The following is a 14,654-nucleotide window of genomic DNA, read 5'->3' on the forward strand; positions in this document are numbered from 1 at the left end:
TTTTTTTTTTTGGCTTTTTGTTTTTTAAATAAACCAAAGTCAAAAACAAACTAAAAGTGTCTTCCATAGCTCTTCCCCTATTCCTCTTGTAGGTTTGCCTGCACTCCCTCCCTTTACTCTTGGCTCTTATCCCAATCCAGGGTACAGGTATCTGCAGGTGAGGCAGGGCAGTGAGAATTAGGAGCCTTTGCATTCTGGGTTCTCAGCTGCCTGCCAGAAGGTGAGAGTGCTGTTGGTGTCTTGCCAGCTCAGCAGGGGGCAGCAGACTCCTGAAAACAAAATCTTCCATGGTTTTCCCTTCCTCTCCTTAGTTATAACACAGTAACATACGGACATTTTATTGAAAACTTTTTACTTGAAAAAATAAAATTCCAAATTTTAGGTGAGACACAAACCCACTGTTCTTTCTTTGAAGCCTATGAATTATATGACATTTAGTGTGGTATGATAGTTACATAAGTTGAGTCCTAGTTACCTAGGGAATCTAACACTTGGAGCAGAATCAGCCTTTGTCATGCTTGGGAGCTTGGGTGAGGGGCCTCCTTCATGGCTCATGGACCACAGTGTTCATGTTGCTCAGGCAGTGTCATGGGTCTCTCCTATAAATGAGTCTTTTTAAAATGAAAAGGCAAAAAAGGGGGTCAGGGGACTCAGGATGGGTTTTTGGGAGGTAGGTGTGATGAGAGACAGACAGACATACAGACACACACACACATACACACACACACGGCTAAGACCCTCAACTGAGCTGATAAAATCCGTGCCTCGGAAGGGCTGAAGTTTCTTATGGCCTGGATGCTGTACTTGGACGGTTCTTTTGGAAATAAAAAAAGCCTCTGGGATTTTTCTACACTGCTTACCTTGTGTCTGCAGCTGCTTCCTATTGAGAGGGAAGAGACAACAGCTCCGGGCTGGTGATGGGCTCAAGGGAATGAAGACTCACTGATTTCAAGGGGCTGGTGAGGTAGTGCATGAGCCACTTCTATCCCCAACCTGCTGGTTGCCATACCTCTCCCTGGAGAGGGCCTTTTGCTAGGCTGATGAGTGGGAGGAGCATGAACCTAAGCTAAAAAAGTTGACTTAGGTCCCAGCAGTCTTTGGAGGGAGATGGAATTCAGTCGTCAGCCACAATAGAGAGGGCTCTGAGCTCACTCAGTCTGGCTTCGTTCTCCCGCTCCCGCTGTTCATCGCTGTGGCCTGGCTGGTCAAGCTGCTGGGTCAGGTCTCCAAAGATTTTATGCATTTCTGAGTAGTATACAACCTGAGCGGGAGGCAAAAGGAGGTTGGAAAGTGCTGGGCTCCCTGGATCTCGATGACCCAAAGCACCCTGTGGGCACAGCAGTGCAAGTGGATAAGTAGAGCCAGAGAACCAGGTCGTAAGGCCCTCACCTGTGTTCCAGAGTGCCATAGGCAGGGAGCACTAACGTCCCATCACTGAGCCAGGTACCGGGGCTGGATCTGAGAGGGTAGTTTCCACTCCCCCCTAATACTTGTTTCCCCTCACCCCCATTCCCATAAACTGCACATGGGAAGGAGTGAAGCCACAGCCTTAAGCCTTTCAGAAATGTTCACTCCAGGGAAGTGCTCTGGTCTAGTCTCCAGGGAGGTAGTCAAAAGGGAAGAAAGGACTACAGACCCTTCTTGAGGTGGAGGTTTCCCCATCATAGCTCCTGGTTCTAGCCAACCAGCAAGAATTGGATGTGTAAGAAAATGGACCTGTGTATCTGGGATGGGGCAGTTGGACAGTGGCAGAAGACAAAGGCTAGGACAAAAGAGAGATTCTGTGACTAGGAGTGTCCTGCCTTATCTGAGGTAGGAGAGAAAACCACGGCTTTTGTCCATAGAAGAAAAGAAATGGTAGGCTCATGGCTCCCAAAGCCTTGAGAGTCACTCTTAGAAGTTGAGGAAGATGACACCTTCGTAGTCTTCTGTTCTTTCCAACTGCTATCTCACCAATATTCACTGCCTTAGCTGTGTCTAGGAAAGCAGGGCTTGGAGGCCAGGCTCATTTCCATGTTTCCTTCTACGAAGGCACAGCAATGGGATGGGTGATGAAGACAGGAATGAGAGGCCAGGCCATGTGGAGGAATGGGGCAATGTCTGTCAGCAACCTCTCAGATGGCCAAGGGGTGCTTAGATCCAGAGTGAGGAGGCCAGAATCTGGGGCTTTTCCCGGAAAAGACCAAGGGCATTTCTGCCTCAGCGTCTACCTCATGACCAAGTAAAAGCATGCACTTCATGCATGGTCAACACTATTCAAACAATCCTAATTTGGCCATTTCCAGTTCCAAGGTGTCTTTGGGGAGAAGGAACTCTGCTTCTTCTTTAGAAGCTTAGAAAGCCCTCACTCCTGAGGCAGGGCCAAGCAGCAGGGTTTGGTGGCAGGGACCCTGCATGGATGCTGGGGCCTGTGGTTGAGCTGTTTCTGAGGAAATATCTCTCCCAGACCCCTAAAGCCAGGTGCCCAGTGGGCTGAAGGGAAACTAAAGTAAGAAGGTCTCAACCAACTGCTGTCACCTCAGGGAATGGGGGTCTGGTGGCAAGTCTAGGCTAGTGCTGGGGACAGGGATGGTCCACCCTGCCACCCCCCCTACAAGCCGCACTGCGCCGGGTGAGTCACTAGGAATGCTCACTTCTCCAGTGACTAATGGCAGCGGCAGCCGGGTGAGGAGGCGGCTGGTGCTGAGGAGGCAGTAAACAACCCCCAGCTCCCACACTGCCTGGTTACAGGGTATCCCTGTCCCCCTACTGCTCCAACCTGGGCACCCCTAAGCCCGGGCACCCTGGCGTTTCCCCTGTGAGCAACACTGATGGAGGAGGTTGCTGAGGGGTTGGAAGAAGGGACAGTGACGGCAAAGGAAAGGGAAGGCATAGGTTTCCCCCTTAAAAACATTCCTCCATGGTCAGAGGGGTGAGGCTGCTGGGGGTGAACTTCCAGGACGCCTCACTTCCAGGGACAATGTTCTGGGTACAAGTGTGAGATGCCCACATCCTTCCTCCTGCTGGTGAAGGGTGTGTGTATACACACAGAAACATGTTGGCTCTTGTTTTATTTCTCCCTACAGGACCAAAGATAGGGATCACAACAAGTCCCATCTGCAACATTAACTCCTACTTCAGGGTTCCTGATACCAGGGGTTGGGTTCCATCTATTTTGGTGTCATCCAAAGATGGCAGGTTGGGAGGTGGGAATCAGGCTTTTCCTTGGGCTTTTATGACCATGGAATCCCAAGGAATGACATGTCCACTGGAGGGCGCCAGATACCCTGGCTAAGAACAGAAATGGGATGAGGCCACACATTAGGTCTTTAGCTTTGTTTCCTTGGTGGTCATCAGGCTGATGCTGACCACATGTAATCAGCTGGGGGTCCCATCTGCAAAGACCTTCTCTTGGCATCAGCACCCTAGCTTTTTCTAAATACACCTACTTCTGTAGTGATACCTACTGCCTTGGAAACCCAAGGAGGGGTCGCTATGAGTCAGATCCGACTTGACGGCAGTTGAGTTTGGTTTTTTGGATTTTGTTTTTCACGTTCTAAAGGCTTGAAAAGGATTGGGGCCTAGGAGAGTAGGAGCTGCACATGATCACATACTCTGCCCTTACACTCCTGAGAAAAAGGAGACACAGGGTCCTGACCTGTGTTCAACTCTCCAGATGGAGAAGGTGCAGCCCTATGTTGCAGCCATGCAAAGCCTATCAGCACCAGGCCTATAGTCCATGCTGCCTTCCCACTGGAGGTGCACCACGGCCCTGGAGGCCAAGGCAGCCCCGAGCTGTGTCCCTGGCAAGGCTAAGCTACCTCTCCTCAGGGTTGTTAGTCCTCCATTGGCAGCTAAAAGTCAAGACTCCTCATGGTCTCCTGTCAAATGAGGACTAACTAGGGTAGGGATGGGAGGGTGCTGGGTTCTCAGAAAACGATTCAACTACCTTCACCCTACAGGCCTCTAGATCCCCCATCTCCACCTGAGCACAACGGGGCACCTGCCTATCTACAGGGAGATGTTGGAGGTGCTGCCTGATTCCTTCTTGCTGCTTATAGTAAAATGTGAGAGGAGAGAAACTGAGGGAAGAACTGTTCAACAAAAAGGAGCTCTGCCGGTCTGAGGGCTGGGATTAACCAAAGAGCAAGGTAGGGACCAAATCAGAAATTCCAGCAAAATATCAGAATCCCCAAGTGTCCAGAGCCCCCCAGATTCCAGTACTGAAATGAATTTCCTCACTGGGGGGTGAGCTGGGGGTATACAGGGCAGGGTGTGGCGATGACTCTATCTTTCCAGAGAACGGCTATGCTATCTTCCAGTGTGGGGAGTGGTCTTACCTGGGCTCGGATCAGGGATTCAAAACTTGGCTGGAAGTAGTTGAGCCGGCTGTTGTAGAACTGTGGCATCTCATCCAGGAGCTGCTTGTTTTTGGCTTCAAAGTCATCCCGCACGGGCCGAAGCTCTTCCCGGGCCTGGGGAAGAAAACCCTGGGTGTCAAAGCTCTCGTTGGTTTATTCAGAGTTCCCACTGGGGACACGATGTGTGTATGTGTGTGAAAGGGGAGGTGCATATTAGGACACCTGGTGTCTTGGTTCCACAGCTCCAGAGAGTCGGTCCCCAGGGGAAGGGAGGAACTTACCACACAGGACCACAATGGCCCTGTCCACCCCCTTCTCTTCTGCCTCCTTTCACCCACCCTCCTGTTCCCTTCTCCCTTGGTACCTGGTGGAGTTTGGCCAGCACTGGGCCTGTCTTCTCCTTTTCCTCATACTTCTCCACCTTGGCCTGCAATCTCCTATAGTCCTGCAAGGCTTGTTCCCGCCGTTTCACTGCCATGTTGAGGCTTGGGAAGACACTGCCAAACCTGCCAGACACAGGCTGGTTGCATATTGGCCCAGTCCCTGGAGGGGCAGGCTGGCAGCTCATCATTCGTTCAAAAATATATTGGGCACCTACTAAGTGCTCGACTGTGATCTAGGTTTTGGGGATTCAGCTGTGAAGGAAGAGGCCTTGGCCCTCATGGAGCTTACACTACTGAGAATATGGTCTTGGGATAAGGTCAAGGGAAAGACTGGGCTAAAGGCTGCTCCACTGGACCTGTGTATGATAGGGAATGAATGAATGATGCCACTTACACTGCCTACCACTCCTTATTCACCCACCTCATACGAGCCTCACACCACAAGCAAGGATGGCCAGACCTGTAGTAGAGGATGTTAGAGTTTGGAGACACCTTGGAAGCTGTCCGTCTAGCATCTCCATTTAAAAAAAAAACAAAGAAAGAAACGGAAGCCAGAGAGATTACTTGAGTTGCCAAGGACACAATTATATAGTAACAGTTCTCTGTCTGGTACCCTTCCTACCACCTCATGTTGTCACCAGCAGGTGACAGACCTGAAATCAGAACCTATTCCTCGCCAAGAGCTCCTTTCACCACCTGAATATGGGAAAATTAGGAATCCTATGGGTCGACTATTGAAATGGCCATCAAACTAAACCAGATCTTTTGGAAAATGATTCAAGGGTCTCCTTCCACCTCATTACAACTAAAATAGACCACGAAGGAGAGGACCAATATGAATGAACAACAGATGCTTCAGCACTTTTGGCCTCCTTGGGCATAATCATTGTGACTAGTATCACCTTTAACTCTGAAGGGCAATGATATCTTGAGAGGAGCACAGGGCAGGAGCTTCTCATGGCCCCAGTATATTGGAGAAGACAAGGCAAACCTGTGAACAGGCTTTCTGGAATTGGACAGAGGAAGCTGGGCAGCTTCTTTGACTGTGAAGTAGAGGAGCAGTAGATGGCTCTCAGAGCTGCTGAAGGGCCCACGTTCAGTAGCAGGATGAGACTAACATGCAAGCTGGCAGTCAGTCAGGAGCAACTACCATAGATCTGGCCCTTTTCAACTGAGGGAACTATGGACACAGTGGTTATCAGAAGCATGGAACGGGTGATCTAGGACAAGGAAAAGACTTAGTTCTCCCTGGAATCTTTTATGAGCAACTCCAGTAAGATGAAAGACAAGGGGACAGGAACAAGTGGTTGAGACTAGGGCTCTCATCAATGAGACATAAACCAGTTGCTGATTTTGGCCTTCAATAAGCATTATGGTCCGTAAGCTCATGGGTTATCTTCAGGTAGTTCAGATACCACATGAGGAAATGACTTCCCAAATTTGTCTTTCAAAGGAGCATGACCAAGCATTTGGTTTTTAAAAGCCTCAACAAACCAAGGGGACATGTGAAATAAGAGAAAGCAATAATTTTGCCACAGAAAAGAGACTATAAACTTGGCCAAAGCATTAAACTAAGTTCTAAACTGTCGACCCAGGGATAGATTTTGATGAAACAAAGGGCTTCTGCCTGAAAAAGGCATAAAACAAATTCTAATTCAATGGGTGCCCACAATGAGCTCACAAACTAACTGAAAACGCTAGAGAAGTGGGTAAAATCACCTAAATATCTCTGAAGCCTCAGCCACAGGCCCCTATACAGAGTAGTCAGTATTTCACTAATGGATTTGCCCAGGCAGAAGATGTAGGCCTATTCAGTGCTGTACCAACTAGATGTGGGAATCAGACACCTCAAAGGACAAAAGGTCACCGAGTCTGAATGAGTGATGCCACTGGGAGAGTTGGCCTCACTGCTTTTGCCTAAGGCAGTTGCTATGATGGAGTCCCAGTTGCTAGGGGAGCTTCTCTCCCTTCCTGGGAGGAGTGACTGGCAGCTGAGCAGGCATGTGGCTCAAGGGAGCAGGTGCAGTTGGGCCTGAGAAGCTACCACAGCTGCCTCCCCCTTCCCCCTCCAAGTGCACAAGGGCTACCAGCAGACATCCTGATTCTCTTGCTAGAAGCAATCTGCTGCTTGGGTAGCCCAGTGCCGGGCCTCTGCTTCCACCTTGCTGGGCAAGTGCAGAGACAGGAAAAGAATGAAAAACAGGCACCAAATGGCAGGTGGAGAGTTTTCTTTTCCTTGATACAACCACTTCACTTCAAACTTGTATCTTTAGCAAAAGAGGGCATCACAACAAATGAAATGTGTATGAGATGCTCTAAAGTGGAAGGAGCACTCTAGGTGCAAGATGGGATTATCACTATGCTAGTGGTCAAGAAGCCCTTCAACATGACGATACCTGTGGACCCCAGTGGCACTTATACCTTAGTGTATCCTCATATGCCCTCTGCCTGTCAACTGGGGTTTATGTCCAGGGGCCAGAGTCAGATACAACAGGGGTACAGCTTTCCACACGATCTGAGGCAACTTCAGGTGATGGATCAGGTAAGAGTGGTTATGTCCACGTGATGCTTCCTATCATCCTAGGGCTCCTACTCTTCACCTTTCTGGAAACACCACCACCTGTACTCTGGGGTAGTAGGTGGCTGCAGTGGGAACTGGTTATAGCTGCTCTGTGAGAGTCACCTGACCTCCCTGGAAAAACAATTTCTTTACCATGATAACTTCTGCCTCCTGTAAGAGCACCCCTTGGTCAATCCAAGATGCCATGGGAAGGCTCAGCTGGCTTGGCCCACTGGAGATGAGACACTGACAAATTCCCCCTTGACTGGCTTTGTGTCCTGGGCTCTGGTATTCCCTAGGGGTAGGGGCAGATTTCACATCTTCTTACATTAAAGGGAGGCAAACTAAGACAGGGCTGGGGAGAGGGCACCACTTATCTGGAGGTGGCTGATGACAGTGGTGGGACCAGCGTTTTGTAATCTCCTTTTCTACTCATAAGCAATGGGGCAGGAAGACTTGCCTAGCTCCAAGTGGCAAGCAGTGGAAATAACCCTGGTGTTGTGCAAGGAGCTTGTCTGATGACAGGGAACATTGCCCCCCCCCCCCAATTTGATGTGTTTTCCCCCACCTTCAGATCAGGAGTTTGGGTGCCAGGGAGAGAGTCAGTAGGGATGGTGAGGACAAGCACAGGCTGGTCCCCAGTGCCAGGGGCTCTCCCAAACATGCCCTCCCTTGGGACTTCACTGAGGAACCTGCTGACTATCTCACAAGGAAAAGGATGGAGAGGGTGGAGACCTAGTTCTATCTGAGGCATAGAGTCTAAGCTTTCACTCATCTGCCACAAGAAACAAGGCTGAGATTCAGCCCCTTCCCCATACATGCTTAGTAGTGAGATGGAACAAGGGAGTTCCTGGTCAGGACCCAAGGGTACACTCTGCCCTCCAACTCACATCACACTTCCTCCCTGCAGAACCTTGCTTTCCCTGCTCCCAAGCATCAACTCTATTATCAGGAGAATTCCATTCAAGTCTCTCTTCCCACAGATGAGGAACAAGACTCGGAGGAGTGGTGACTTGCCCGAGGTCACAGGCTAGTTGGGGCAGGCTGGGGCTGCCGGTCCAGCTTTCCCCCTACTCGACCACACTGCTCCATGGCTGGCTGCCACTATACCTGGCTCCTTTTTCCTGTAAACACTGTCATGACTTCCCCACTAGGCCATCAGCTCCTAGAGTCACACTACATTTATCTGGGATTCCTCAAAGAACAAGAGCACTGGGTGAAGCCCACATCACAAATTCACTAAAGCTCTCCCAAAGATGACTGCCCATTTCTTGCCTGCCCTAAGTTTGATACCAAACCACCTCCCCTGGGTAAGCGTGGGGTGAAGAGGGAGATAGAGAAGGAGGAGGGGAGGAGAGAGGGAGAGAGGCCGGCTGGGAGGTGGGCTGGGAGCAGCCGGCCTGGTGGGGAATGCCTGCCATTCCTCAATCTGTGCCCACACAGCCGGGATCTTCCACCCACCAGGAAAGGGAAATTGAAAGCATCCCCATCCGACCATGTGAACACAGGCCCAGAGACTGGGGGATTAGAGGCCGAGCCCCCTGGGGGGAGACTTGGGGGTGGCTGGGTGGCCATGTGGCGGTGATCTTCATCAGAGGACAGGAAAGCTGCAGTTTCCTGTTTCCGGTGCTGGGGTCCCTGGGAGCCTCTCTTTTGGCAAGAGGAAGCAAATGGGGAGGAGGCAACAGGCAGTGCCGGTTGTCTGTGGTTAGGGGAGATCGCATGTCAGGGATGGGGATGCAGGGTGGTGGCTGGACAGGTCTGAGTCTGAGGGGCTCATGTAGAGGTCAACGGATCTGCTCAGGGAGACGGCCCACCCCCTCTGCTGCTCACCCACCTTCCTGGCAGGTGGTGGGCTGCCATGATGGTGGGAAGCAGCCGGGATTTCTCTTCATTTGGCTCTAGCTCTAGAAGCCAGGGATCAAATTTCAAGGCCGCCTCGTTGGTTGTGAAATCAAGATAGCAGTCAGCCCCCAGTTCTCTGAGCTGGTGTCCCCTGCCGAGCTCTGCCAGCCATGGGTGCTGCAGTAGCTATTATACCAGCCCAGCTGACCCAGAAGAGCCCGGCTCTGGGATCCCACAGCCCTTGCCCAGAAGAGTCCTACATAGGTGGGTATGCTCTGCTGGCTTCCAACAGCCTGTATTCCTTCCCATCCATCTATGAACTATCTTTTCTGGAGGCCAGGACATAAAGCCACAAATAATCTAGGTTATTCTGACATCTTCCTCCTGATCCACTAGCTGGCCATCTCTCTCACCTCAACTGAGCTCCTCATCTGACTTTGGAATCAGGGGCTGAATAAGGAGGAAGGGAGTTGTGAATGCCCACTCTTGGGAGGCAGGAGGGATCTAGGCGAAAGGAGTAGGGAGGAGAGAAAGCCTTCCCTCTGCAGGTTCGCGCCTCCCAGCCAGCCCTGAGCCTCCAGACAGTCCCTGTTTAGAAAGAACAGCTTTAAGAGGTTAGGAGAGCTTTGTCCTGACCCCACCTCTTGGACCTGAACAAAGAATGAATAGCTCAACAACCTCCGAACACCAGGGGCTGGAGGATCAAAAACTGCTCTCTTCATCTACCTCCGGGCCCTGATCCAGGCCTAATGATAATTAAGCAGAGCCTCATTACTCAGGGCCCTGGTGAGGCAACTGCCAGGGACCACCACAGACGAGGTAATAAAGTACAGCTGCTGGACTAGAGTGGGGAGGCTTTCTAGGTCAGAGCTGCTTGGGTGAGGCTAGGGACGAAGATGAAGTGATTCGGGAGCTTCAAGGCAAAGCTCCTGCCTGCCCCCCTGTACACTTCCCCCCTCAGGGGACTCAGGGAATAGGTCTGTCTGATCACTGACCAGAGCCCTGCCTGACAGAAGATGAGTCCCACAGAAGAAGGTCTGACCCTGACAGACCATGAATTATGGGGCCTACCCAGGCAGGACCAGGCTGCTGCTCCCTTCCCCATGTGTGGCCACCCCCACATTTCAAAAGCCGAGTGCTGCAGGCAGCTGCTCTCCCAATCCGGTTGAGAGAGATGAAAGGCCTAGCTCATCTCCGCTGAGGGCTGGCCAAGATCTCTGCTAGCTTAATTCAGCTAGCTCTGGTCCTACCGGTTCTCAATCAGGAACAAAGGGAAAAGTGGCAAAATGACCACTGGAACAAAGTTGGGCTGCGGTGGAAGAATCAGAAGTTCCCTGACATAACTTATCATGCCTGGGCAGTCGTGGGTGTGCTGCAGCTACCCGGAGCACCAACCCTTAGGCCACAGACCACAGAGCTGGCACCTTAGCTGAGTTTCCCACCAGCCCCCAATCAAATGCAGGGACAGGCTGCTGCCTATAATATTTGGAGTCCAAGGGGTAAGTGGATCAGCCTCCTCTCCAAATTTCTGATTGTCCCACCTTTTAAGTAAGTGCCCTGAACCTAGTACTCTGAGACCCTTGGTCCCCTTTTTAAGACTCTTACTCACTTTTTTAAGGGTTCAATCACGGTCTTTTGGATCTGGTTTACCTGTCAAAAGAAAAACCCAATGATATAAAAATTGGGAAGAAGCCAGACATTTCCTAAAACAGGAGGCTCCAAGTTTCCCAGAAGAGGAAGGATACCTGACAGGGATACCCTGAGAAGGAAAGAGACCAGAGGAGAACAGGCAAAGATGTGGTACCACTAACTCTACAGTGGGAGTGAGGCAGAAGTGGTAGCTGTGACAAGACTCCCTTCCCCTGGCCCCTGTCATCCTGTCAACTGCTCTCACAATGGCCTTGCTCAGTGAAGAGTGCTGGATGAGCAGCCGTAAAATGTTGTTGAGGCCTACCTGAGGGACTAGAAGGAGCTCCTCTGGTGGTGTAGTGGTTAACTCATTCAGTTGCTAACCAAAAGTTTGGTGGTTTGAACCCACCAGCCACTCCCCAGAAGATGAGGCAGTTGTACTCTGTCCTATAGGGTCTCTATGAGCTGGAATTGACTTGATGGCAATGACTTTTGGGTTTGGTTTGAGGGACTAGAAGAGCTGTCATGAGTCATATCCCTCATGGCCTCAAAGTGAATGATGTGAGCTTATGGGAGCCAATGGGACGCAGCCAGTTCTGAAGCAGATCAGCTAAGAAAGAATTCACCTTGGGCTCACAACACAGAGGTCGGCAGAGAGTAAGCAAGTCCAAAGAGCAGACTGAGTCCTCTATGTGAGCAGGCCACCAGACAGAAGCCAAGAAAAGGAAGGAGAAGGAAACACTGCTCCTGGCCACAAAACACCAAGACCCCAGCCACCTTTTCCTGGTTGAAGGCATCCATCCGCTTCATGGCTGTGTCCAAGGCTGTCACCATGTTTAAGAATTCCTGGTCTTGCTCACAGAGGGGATTGGAGAGTAAGTCCAAGGATATCTTCACGGCAGATTTTGACATGGCTGTAAGAAGTAAAAGCTCAGTGAATCTATGACAGGCTAGGTTTTCAAGGTCCTCTACTTAGGGATACCTGCTCTCCTAGGGCCCAGGGGCCAGCACCTGGACAGTATCTGCCCACAGCCACAGGTTATAAAAACATTAAGCACCACTTAGCAATGAGACACTAACCCTTACTGTACAATGCTCTTCCCTGGCCATCTGACACTGTTCTGGGTAATTCTTTTGAGCAGTTTATCTGTTGCAATCACTTGATTTTCCAAACTCTATGCACTATAATAGAATCACCTGGGAAGCTGTTAACAAATACAGATTTCTGGCTCCAAAGATTCTAATTCAGTAACTCTGGAGCCCAGGAATATGCATTTTTTAAAAAACTCCCTAGGAGTTTTGGATGTGAAGTTTGGTTTAGGATTCCTTACCAACAAGAATAATACAATCCTGTACCTCATTTACATCAGGGATTGACAAACTTTTACTATAAAGGACTAGAAGTAAATATTTTAGGCTCTGTGGGCCATACAATTTCTATCATGACTACTCACTCTGCCTTGCAGTGTGAAAATAGGCAGAGACAACATGTAAAGAGTGAGTTCTGACATGTTCAATAAAACATTATAATAACAGGCCAGATTTGACCTGCAAGCTGAAGTTTACCAGGTCAGATGGCACGCACACACCATCTTATTTAAGGTTCAAAACAACTCGAGACATATAAGGGGAAGATATATTTTGGTTCCCTTTTACTGATGAGGCAAGTGAGCCTCAGAAAGGTTGGTAACTCCACAGCTGGCCAGTGCTGAGCAAGGACTAGACTCCCAACAACCCTGCCTCCTAGATCATGTTCTTCCTGTGATCTGTTCTGAAGAAGACGAGGGGACAGGCCCCAAGATCCTCTGGTTGGAAAACACATTTTTAAAGGAACTCTCTGGTAACATTTCCCTATAGACTGAGGCGAAAGCTCTGTAATTAACTATGAGGTGGACCTTATTTGACTCTAAGGCATTTTTCCACATTTTCACATCTCTGAAATCAAGGTACCATAAAATCGGCTGGTATGTCCTGACTTAATTGGCAACAGTTTTTTCCTTTCTCAGTAGGATATACAGTAAATATACTGTCAGTACTCATGCTACTCATCAGTGTGGTAGACAGATGGGGAGCCTGGAAATCACAGAGCAAGTCAGAGGTGGGGATGGAAGCCTGCCAGCAGCTGTGGACCCCTGTACCTTTTCAGGTCCTCATTATTTGCAAACAAAATTCTACACGAGTAGGGAAAGGGTGATGCTTGGTTGATACAGTCTGTACTGGCTTCAGTATGTGTCGGAGTATAATTGTAAGACGTACCTTCACTGTTGTTGTTGTTATGTGCTGTCGAGTTGGCCCCGACTCATAGCGACCCCTCCTTGGGTTTCCGAGGTGGTATCAATACAGAAGTAGGATTGCCCAACCTTCCTTCCGAGGAAGGTTAGCAGTCAAGTGAAGGAAGATGGGGCAATCTACTTCTGTAGCGATACCGCCATGGAAACCCAAGGAGGGGTCACTATGGACGGCACATAATAACAACAACAACTTTTACTGTATGAACCACTAAGAAAGGAAAAGACGCTGCCAATTAAAGCAGGACACACACTATCTGTCAGATGTTACAGTACCTTGATTTCTGAAATGTTAAGTTTTTTTGGTGGTGGTTGTTTTTTTAAAAGTGTTCTAGAATCAGTAAATGAAGCTCTGGTGGTGCACTGGTTATGTGCTTGGCTGCTAACCTGAAGGCTGGAAGTTTGAACTCACCAGTGGCTCCATGGGGAAAAAAACCTGGTGATCTGCTCCCATACAGCCTACAAAACCCTATAGGGAAGGTCTGTTCTGTTGTATGGGGTCCCTCTGAGTTGTAATCAACTCAACAGCACAGAACAACAGAATCAGTAAAATAAGGTCCCCCCAAAATTACAGATACAGCTTTTCCCTGCTACTCCATGGGAGTGGCAAGCAGCCTTCACCCTGTCCCTCCGCGAGGAGTGCTTGGCCCTCCACTGCATGCTGGGAGAAAAAGCCAGAGGGCCTTGCTTCACCCAGGCCCCTGAGGGACCCCAAAGCAGCCCTGAATGACAGCACTCAGGCAGCACCCCCAGAGCGTCACCCTGGGTTTCTCTTGTATCTAGGAGAAGGCTACAATCAGAGGATCCTCACCTACTAAACAAGCAAAATGTGGGAGACTTTTTTTTTTCTCATTCTTGCTCTCTCATTTATTGTAGTAAATATACATGTAACAAAACATTGGACGTTTTAACAGGAAATGTGGGAGACTTGAAATGTAAATGCTGAAGCAAGCAATGGAGGAAAAGAATATTCTTTAAAATCTGTGAAGTGACTTTGCAGGTTTAGAAACAAACATTATGTGTAACAATATAATTGCAAAATGATGACATAAACCATAATTAAAAGATAATGAAAACCTGGGTAAAACGGAAATTATTTGTGAAAATTTTCTCCTAGTAATTTTTTTTTCATACTTCAGGAAAAAAAAAAAACAACCCAAGAAGTCCTAGTAGGAGATCCTGTCTCCTAGAAAGGTCTTGTCCTTTCTCTGCTCAAATCACATGAAGTCAAAGAACTGAGACTGCTCAGGCAAACAGCCGCTGGGTGGAACAGGGTCTGGAAGCTCCATCCTGGCAGCGTCACCACCTTGCCCCATACAGTAGATTTTGGGGCAAAGCACAGTGCTAATGATGTCAAGATCACCCTGGCTTCTGTTTTCCCCTGGCCCAATTGTCCCTTGTCACAGCTCACATCCCTAATTCTGCCTCTGCAGGGTTTAGGGGAAGGTGCCTGGTCAGCCCAGTACAAATCAGGAGGCTGGTAGTCTTTGACTTCATAAAAAGCAAGGGCCTGGATCAATTGATGCAGAAAAGGCATTTGATAAAATCCAACACCCATTTCTGATCAAAACTCTCAACAAAATAGGAGTAGAAGGGACATTCCTCAACA

At 49.4% G+C, this 14,654-nt stretch overlaps 1 protein-coding gene across 1 annotated transcript in view; it reads right to left on the minus strand.

The window, feature by feature from the left end:
* Positions 1–1,114: 1,114 nt before the first annotated feature.
* BIN3 (bridging integrator 3) overlaps positions 1,115–14,654 on the minus strand; it is a 27,827-nt gene continuing 14,287 nt past the window's right edge. Inside the window, exons 4-8 of the mRNA XM_007950829.2 lie at positions 11,535–11,671; positions 10,738–10,778; positions 4,705–4,846; positions 4,320–4,454; positions 1,115–1,261 (exon numbers count right to left, since the gene is read on the minus strand). Coding sequence (XP_007949020.1) covers positions 1,115–1,261; positions 4,320–4,454; positions 4,705–4,846; positions 10,738–10,778; positions 11,535–11,671 — 602 coding nt within the window. The remainder of the gene's footprint in view (positions 1,262–4,319; positions 4,455–4,704; positions 4,847–10,737; positions 10,779–11,534; positions 11,672–14,654) is intronic.

This window comes from Orycteropus afer, unplaced genomic scaffold, assembly GCF_000298275.1.
Source record: "Orycteropus afer afer isolate SDZICR_OR568_19922 unplaced genomic scaffold, OryAfe1.0 scaffold00289, whole genome shotgun sequence".
Lineage (NCBI taxonomy): Eukaryota > Metazoa > Chordata > Mammalia > Tubulidentata > Orycteropodidae > Orycteropus > Orycteropus afer.